The sequence below is a fragment of the Rutidosis leptorrhynchoides genome, chromosome 11, assembly GCF_046630445.1.
Source record: "Rutidosis leptorrhynchoides isolate AG116_Rl617_1_P2 chromosome 11, CSIRO_AGI_Rlap_v1, whole genome shotgun sequence".
In the NCBI taxonomy this organism is placed as follows: Eukaryota; Viridiplantae; Streptophyta; class Magnoliopsida; order Asterales; family Asteraceae; genus Rutidosis; species Rutidosis leptorrhynchoides.
In genome coordinates this window covers 386,262,324-386,271,375 of record NC_092343.1, presented here as the reverse complement: position 1 = coordinate 386,271,375, position 9,052 = coordinate 386,262,324, and the positions used below count along the sequence as shown (strand labels likewise).

General features: G+C 36.2%; 1 protein-coding gene across 2 annotated transcripts; it reads left to right on the top strand.

Annotated features, from left to right (window-relative positions):
- The first annotated feature begins 270 nt into the window (after positions 1-270).
- LOC139877293 (BURP domain protein RD22-like) lies at positions 271-7,543 on the top strand. Of its 2 annotated transcripts, none has more exons than XM_071864700.1 (3): positions 271-384; positions 554-662; positions 6,481-7,543. In XM_071864700.1, the coding sequence occupies exons 1-3, from the start codon at positions 346-348 to the stop codon at positions 7,368-7,370; spliced, it is 1,038 nt and encodes a 345-aa protein (XP_071720801.1). In that variant the 5' UTR covers positions 271-345; the 3' UTR covers positions 7,371-7,543. The 2 variants fall into 2 exon arrangements, with proteins under 2 accessions (XP_071720801.1, XP_071720802.1); XM_071864701.1 differs by having other exon boundaries at positions 308-384; positions 558-662.
- The last annotated feature ends 1,509 nt before the right edge of the window (positions 7,544-9,052 follow it).

Here is a 9,052-nt window from a genome sequence, read left to right as displayed (position 1 = left end):
AACCTCAGACATCGGGAACCTAGACGTCACCCCATTGCCAGGTAAAACACCATAATATTCTATATATAGTGTCTTATACTGGGAATTAAACCTAATTAACAAGTATACCATTATTGTAACAAAACGTACAGCCCTTATTCGTATACATACATGTTAGCATACATAAAAATTGTAGGTAGGTGGCCACAATTAAAACTAGTTGTCCTTATTGGTGAGTGTTATGTTATGAATTAAATTAATAAACCTACTCAATGTACGTACCACTTTATAAATCAACCCAAGTTATGCATCAGACATCATCAGTATCCTAACAACCTGATACAGTTTCAGTTTCAGTTTCTTTCAATGAAGTTTAGTCTTTTTCAAGTTGTTACATTACTTTCTGTAAGTATATACTACATGATACTTTGGGCAAAAATGATTTGCTATATGCTTTTATCAAACACTACAAACACTAATTATTTCATTTAATATGTGTATTTATTTGATTGATTACTAAATTTTATTAATTTATTTTTGTGTGTGTGTTTTTTATTTGTGGTTTGGTTATCAGTTAGCAGTTGTAGGAAGTCATGGTGCAGTGACACCTGAAGTGTACTGGAAATCTGTCCTACCAAATACTACCATGCCAAATTCAATCAAGGAACTTTTGGACACTACAGGTTATCTACTTAAGTTATTTTTATCCTTATTTTGTAGCCTCATGGTAGAATAACTATTAACTAACATAATTATCGAGCCACTTAGCCGAATAAACAATCTTTTTTTACTCCGTTAGATCAGGGTCCGAGCCACCATAGGGCAGTCACGGTTAGCCGCCCTCGATGATTGAATATTTTTTCTACTTTATATCAGTACAAGAAATGTGGTCATTTAATTTGTGGCTATTTTGTAGTGACGATTTTTTATTTTGAACAATAATAATGCTATTTAGTAACAATTGAAAAAAGTCGTCACTGGATTTTGGTCGACCAAACAAATGGTCAGTATTGTTGATTAAGAGATTAACAAAGCTATAATGATAATTGTATTGATCAGTTTTTGATTTAAGACTTTGAATTGATACAATTGTATTATATGAACATTTACAACTGCTAAGGGCTTGGTTTTATACACAAGTATTACAACAGCTATTTCTAAATATGGTTAGGCTCCACTAAGACTTTTGGAACCACCATAGCATAAAAGGAAAAGCTGATATTGGCAGCCTGCTGTTAGCCGTTTACTTGTTTGCATTGAACCAGTCATGTGATCTTCTAAATTAGGAGATGATGAAGTCAAATACTTCTGATCCTAAAGTCAAATTACCTAAATAGGTAATTTGACTTTTGTCGACTGACATCTTTTATTTTAACACTCACCCTCAAGTTGAATGGTGGGATTTCCAACATTTAACTTGCTGAGAACATCGCTGAAGAGTCTCCCGTTGACTGACTTGGTGAGGATATCAGCTAGCTGATCTTCGGATCTAATTGATGGAAGGGAAATGACTTCATCATCTAATTTTTGTCTAATAAAATGTCGATCAACTTCCACATGTTTGGTTCGGTCATGTTGAACTGGATTTTCTGATATGGCAATGGCTGCTTCGTTATCACATAATATCTGAATGCTATCTTCAGGTGAAAATCCGATCTCTGTTAGTAATTTTCGGGTCCACAATGTTTCTACAACTCCTTTGGCTATCCCTCTAAACTCTGATTCTGCACTTGATAGAGAAACAACCTTTTGTTTCTTGCTTTTCCATGCAACTAAATTACCTCCAACTATTGTAAAGAATCCGGATGTAGATCTTCTATCCCCTTTTTCTCCAGCCCAACTTGCATCTGTATATATTTGAGTTCTTAGATGCCCATTTTTCTTGAAAACAACTCCATGATCCGCTGTTTTCTTCAAATATCTGATGATTCTCATTACGGCTTCCATATGGTGAACCTGTGGTTGATGCATGAATTGACTCACAACTCCAACTGCATGTGCTATATCAGGTCGAGTATGAGCAAGATAGATGAGTTTTCCCACCATCCTTTGGTATTGCCCTTTATCAACAAGATCAGCTTCATCTTCCATATATAGCTTCTGGTTTGGAATCATCGAAGTATCAGCTGGTTTGCAATCAATCATACCTGTTTCTGCAAGAAAATCAAGAACATACTTCTTTTGACAGATAAATATTCCCTGTTGGGATCGTAACTCCTCAATCCCCAAAAAATATTTAAGTCTGCCTAAGTCTTTCATTTTAAATTCTTTAAATTCTTTAAATAAGTTTAATTTTAAGTTAGAAATTTCTTGTTTATCATTTCCTGTTATTATCATATCATCAACATAGATGATTAAACATGTAATCAACTTTCCTTTTCGTTTAAAGAAGAGAGTATGATCCGAGTTACTTTGTTTGAAATAGTATTTTTTCATAAATAAAGTAAATCTCCCAAACCAAGCCGTGGGGATTGTTTTAACCCATATAAAGCCTTTTTAAGTCGACAAACTTCCCTGTTTTTGAAGTTGTCACTGAATCCTGGTGGTGCTTCCATATAGACCTCTTCCTTTAATTCGCCATGTAGAAAAGCATTTTTCACATCAAATTGGTGAAGTGGTCAATCTTCATTTGCAGCGATAGAAAAGAGAACTCTAATGGTATCAATTTTTGCAACTGGTGAGAAGGTTTCTGAGTAATCGATCCCATATGTCTGAGTGTATCCTTTCGTAACCAGTCGAGCTTTATATCTTTCAATAGTTCCATCTGGTTTGTATTTTATTGTAAACACCCATCGATTCCCTACTGGTTTTTTTCCTTGAGGTATGACACATTTTTCTCATGTGTCACTTTTCTGGAGTGCTTCCATTTCTTCCATGGCCTTCTTCCATTTCTCAGATTTCATGGCTTGATCAACACTTGTTGGGATTTCTTCAGAGTATAAAGCAGAGTTGAATTTATGTGCTTCATTGGATAGGTTTCCTTGTGCAATATTAGCCATAGGATACCTTGATCTTTGTGCTTCTCTTTCTGGAGAATATCTCTTTGGTGGTACTCCTCTGTTGGTTCTTTGTGGTAAAACATATCTTTCTGTGTTTTCAGCGGGAATTGAACTGTTTTGTCCTCCTTGTTCATTACTTGAGGAGGTTTCATTTGATTCAATGCTTGGTGATTCGGGATCAGGATTTGGTATTTCAGGGTCAGGATTTGGTGTTTCGGGATCAGGATTTGGTGTTTCGGGATCAGGATTTGGTGTTTCGGGATTTGGTATTTCAGGATCGGGATTTGATGTTTGTGTCTGAATGTTAGGTATCCAGGTTATCCAACTGAGAGTGTCATTATCCTCTTTCTCCCCCTCACTCGTGAGTTGGGTATCATAAAAATATTCGGTTTCGACAAAGTCACAGTTCATTGTAGTAAAAACATGACGTCTTTTGGGACTATAACACCTATACCCTTTTTGGTTAATTCCATAGCCTACCATGACACATTTTTCCGCACATGGATCCAGTTTGGTACGTTCATTTTTTGGAATGTGGACAAATACTGAGCACCCAAATATTCGAGGTTCAATGCTAAAAGAGTTCGGAAGAGTATGAAATTGAGAGAGAGTATCTCTCGGAGTTTTTGTGCCCAAAACTTTCGTAGGTAGACGGTTAATCAGGTAGGTAGCGGAAGCAAGAGCTTCGGGCCAAAAACTTTTCGGGACTTTTGATTCAATTAATAAAGCTCTTGTCATTTCTAAGAGTAGCCGAATTTTTCGCTCGGCCACTCCATTTTGTTCGGGAGTATGAGCGCAAGATGTTTGATGAATAATTCCGTTGTTTTCGCAAAAGTGTTTCATTGACGTGTTGACAAATTCCCCTCCATTATCGGATCTCAAGATTTGAATATTTTTATTAAACTGAGTTTGAACCATTTTATAAAAATGACTGAATTTTTCGAACACTTCAGATTTGTGGGTTAAAAAATAAGTCCAAGTCATTCGGGTGTGATCATCAATAAATAGTACAAAGTACCGAAGGTTTTTCCCCCCATTAACCAGAGCCGGACCCCATACTTCAGAATGAATTAAAGTAAAAGGTGCATTGTTCTAGAATTACTTGGTTTAAACGTACTTCGGTGGCTCTTGGCCAAAATACAAGTTTCACACTCTAAATTAACATTTGATGGAACAAAACTAGGAAATAAAGCATATAAATATCCGGCTGATGGATGACCCAACCTCCTATGCCATAACCAAGCTTCCCTCGAAGGTGTTCCATGAGCAAGTGACACGGTTCCTTGTTGAGAAACTTCGTCGACATAATATAACCCCCCCTTTTCAGTGCCACGTCCAATTACAAGTCCCGTCCGGATGTCTTGCAAGATGCAGAACATCGGATACATTAAGACTTTACAGTTTAATTCTTTTGTAGCACGACTTACCGATAACAACTTATGAGATAAATCTGGAATATGTAGACAATTAGGTAGTTTAATTGTTGGTGAAATTTCAATAGTTTCACCACTTTCGACATGAATAATCTCACCGTTAGCGGTTTGAATTTTATTTCTTTTAGGTTTGGTTTTAAAAACAATATCGTTTTTATCAAATGTCATAGTATCCGTTGCCCCACAATCAAAAATCCATGAATTAGTTTTAAAACTTTTTGAGACTATATTGGCTTCGGATTGGGACACTTCATCATTTTTTATTTTAGTCAAGACGGAGTAATTATTATGGCAAGGAATAATAAATTCGGGTCTTTTCATACTAGTTTCCGGTTTTGTTTCGGGTCCACGTTTACTTAAAGCATTTATAGTTTGTTTAATCCTATTTTCCTTAAAGATTTTTGGCCCAAACCTATTTTTCATGACTGGCCGAGAACTTAGTCCACTAAAGTTGCAATGTGTACTAGACTGTGTACTAGTTTGATCTGGCCCGTCACTTTTATTATTATTTTGTTTTGGCCCATCACATTTATTTAAGCCCAATAATTTATTAAATCCATTAACTAATCTATTAGGATCAGATGCGTGGATCTTTTTTCTTTTTTCAAAGTCAGAAACGTGCTTCCTTTTTTCAAAGTCAGAAACGTGTAGCTTGCTTGTTTTTCCCAAAACCAAACTCGTGACTGAGTTTTCCCTTTCCCAATTTTTGCTCGTGACTTATCTTTATCTTCCCTAGATTTGTCTCTTGACTTATCTTATTAGGGTTACAATCTTTAAACAAGGAGGAAAAGGTTTTGGAAAACTTACCTTGTTCGATTTTGGGAGCAGCAACACCTCCAAACCCTAATTCGGATTCTGTGGTGGTTGATGGTGGTTCAGCTGCCGTCGCCTCTGCCGTTGCTACTTTTTCTGGCTTCATCAACCAATCCGGGTATTCCTTTAATTTGAAGCATTCATCTTTTGTATGTTGGGTTTTACCACATTCAGTGCTTTTGAGATTTGATTTATCCACTTTTGGTGGATATCTACTTTGATTCACTTGTATTGGATGAACGGGCTCCTTGCCGTCGGTTGCAGCCACTCTGGTTGCATTTCCATGATAGGTTGAGGATCCATTCTGTGATAACCCTAATTTTTGATCCAATACCTTTAAAAACTGAATGCCATTTTTCAAAAAATTAGCCAATTGACTAGTTAAGTCATTAATTTGGCTTATATGGGTTGATTTGGCTGGGGTTGGTGATGTTTGGCTGCCGCCTTCATCAGGCATGGTGGCCATTTAAATATGGTAAATGATTTAAGCAAAAAATGAGTGTAATGATCCTTGGATCTACACCATTAGCTCTGATACCATGTTGATTAAGAGATTAACAAAGCTATAATGATAATTGTATTGATCAGTTTTTGATTTAAGACTTTGAATTGATACAATTGTATTATATGAACATTTACAACTGTTAAGGGCTTGGTTTTATACACAAGTATTACAACAGCTATTTCAAAATATGGTTAGGCTCCACTAAGACTTTTGGAACCACCATAGCATAAAAGGAAAAGCTGATATTGGCAGCCTGCTGTTAGCCGTTTACTTGTTTGCATTGAACCAGTCATGTGATCTTCTAAATTAGGAGATGATGAAGTCAAATACTTCTGATCCTAAAGTCAAATTACCTAAATAGGCAATTTGACTTTTGTTGACTGACATCTTTTATTTTAACAAGTATAGTGATCAATTTTAGTATTTTGGTTTTTAATAGTGTTTTGTGACAAATCTATAGTGGCGAGAAATGGACAACATATTTTGATCTCTAACTTGATTTAGTGACAAATTTTGTGTTATTAGGTGATGAATAACCCTTGTCACAAAAGCCATTTTTTCTTGAAGTGTATGCAAGATTAGTGTAATTAAATATAAAGTTGCTAATTAGCCTCATCGGTTATTATGGAAGTATTTATGCCCTAGTCGAGACATATTTCTGGAGCCGCCACTACGTAGATTACTCATGATGGTGACTTTGTGTACATGATTTGTATAAATATTTTAACCAAGTAATTTGTGTGCGTCGCAGGAGTTGGGGACGACGGTTTGTCCGAAAGCACGAGAGAACCCGGAAGTGGGACAGATGTGGGGATAGGAAGAGGCGGTATAGGCGTGCAATCGGGACCGCAAGGGAGACGCGCAAACGTTGGTGTCGGAGGCGACGGTATTGGGGTGCATTATGGCAATAATGGATCCGTAGGTGTACGCCCCGGACCAAATCCGTTCGTGTATAACTACGCTGCGTCAAAAGATCAGCTCAAAGATGATCCTAACGTAGCGTTGTTTTTCTTGGAAAAGGACTTGCATAAACGCAAAGAAATGAGCCTAAATTTCACGAAAAGAGAAGATCAAAAATCGACATTTTTACCTAGGGAAGTTGCTAATTCGATACCATTTTCGTCTGACAAACTTCCTCAAATTTACGATGAGTTCTCAGTCAAACCGGGATCACAGGAAGCAGAGACCATGAAACAAACGATTAACGAATGTGAGAACAAAGGTATTAAAGGCGAGGAGAAATATTGTGCGACTTCGTTAGAATCAATGGTGGATTTTAGTACTAAAAATTTAGGTAACAAGGTAAAAGCGGTTTCAACGGACGCTAATGAAAGTAGTCCGTTACAAAAGTACAAAATTGAAGATGTTAAAAGGATGAACGGAACTAAAGCTGTAGTTTGTCATATGCAAAACTACGTGTACGCTGTGTTTTATTGCCATAAAACACAGCATACTCGAGCTTATGTTGTTTCAATGGTGGGTGAGGATAAGAGTAAAGTGAATGCGGTTGTGGTTTGCCATACTGACACTGCAAAATGGAACCCGAAACATTTGGCTTTTCAAGTGCTTAAAGTGAAACCAGGAACTGTACCAGTTTGTCATTTCTTACCTGAAGATCATGTTGTTTGGGTTCCGTATTAATAAAAGTGGCATTTATAGATAAACTACATAAACACATGAGGTATGCAAGTGTGTGTTTCATGAATGTGTAAGGTGTATAAGGTTGACTAGTGTACTATTTTTATTAAGATGTTCAACTTTAGTTTTTCACCATGTTTATAGCTCAGGAGTCAGGAATAAATATGGTTTGTAATAAAATTTGTTACTTGTATGTACGTGTTTAATATGTACGTGTTTAATGTTCAAATCGTCCGGGTTTAAGTTGTGAGAACGGGTAAATAGATTTCAAAAAATTACTGTTCAGACTATTCATTGTTCATGAACTATGAGTATTTTTACTCAGTATGCCGCATAATCAAATCAAATTATACCACCGAAGCTTGGCTTGAGTGGTATGAGGTGGGATTCAACTTGGGGTACTGCCAACCCAGGTTCAATTCCCACTCCAAGCAGGGAGTTTCTAACCTTTGATGGTACTGTCAACATCAATGCGATTTGGGAAAGTCTCTGAGGAGTTTTCCCAACCTTCGATGGTACTGCCAACATCGTCGCGAATTGGGTTTCCTCCTAACGCGTGTGTGTGTGACAAATGACAGTATTCGATGTCGATATCGCCGTTAAAAAAAATCAAATCAAATTATACTAGATTATACCGTGTTTTGTTTTTTTTTTTTTTTTTTTTTTTTTTTTTGCTATATGCCTATATGAGATATAAATAATAATAACAACTAGCAAAAAGCAGTGCTGCCACGATTTTTAACTACTAAGATAGTATTGTCTACAAAAGTATCATTTTAAGTACTAATAGTTATGTATTGTCTACCGAAATTCTATTACATTGAGTTGAAATACTCAATCCTAAGTAGAGACCATAACGACCGGGTTCAGATGATTCTCTCAATTGTTGCCGCTTGTACTGATCATACGATTCATCCTGAAAATTTAAATCAAACAATGAACTACTAAAAAAAATCCACAAAGATATCTTTCTTGTACACATTTCCGCTTGTAGTAAAAAAAGAACAATGTAACTTTCGTCGTATCATTCATACCAACAATACATCAATTTATTGTAGTAAAACATGTGAAAACCTAAGATCGATATGTAAAAACTGTTGGGAAGTTATCCCACATCGGCCATGAGACAAAACAAATGTATGCATATAAGTCTAAGGGGAAGTCTCTCTATTACCAATTGGTTTTTGAAAATGATTGACTCTTGGACTATATTGTAGCACATGTTGTTGGACTATCGATTTATTAATTCTGTCATGGTGTTGGGAAGTTATCCCACATCGGCCATGGGACAAAACAAATCCCCCCCTCTATTACCAATTGATTTTAGAAAAGGATGGACTCTTGGGCTATATTGTAGCACATGTTGTTGGACTATCGATTTATTAATTCTGTCAAAAACTACCATATTCAAATACGCATTTTGCAAATCCATAACTTTAGTTTATAAACTAAAGTATTTGAGCACAATGCCTTGAATCAAGTCAGCTAAGTTGCTTAAGGTATTGGAACTTTTTCATAATTGAAAATGGCTATTTTACCACCTTAACTCCATACCTTATTCTTAAAAAAAATACTACGTAATTCAATTTCTTTACCAATTAAATAGTGTGAGTCTAACCTCTGTGTGTACACGAAAACCGCATACGGCTGTACATATGGAACCCGTCTTCTAACCATATATCTGG

Coding starts and splice junctions, on each gene's coding strand:
- LOC139877293 (XM_071864700.1), top strand. CDS start 346: ATGAAGTTTAGTCTTTTTCAAGTTGTTACATTACTTTCT. Junction 385..553: donor AAGTTGTTACATTACTTTCT/GTAAGTATATAC, acceptor TTTGGTTATCAG/TTAGCAGTTGTAGGAAGTCA. Junction 663..6,480: donor GGAACTTTTGGACACTACAG/GTTATCTACTTA, acceptor TGTGCGTCGCAG/GAGTTGGGGACGACGGTTTG.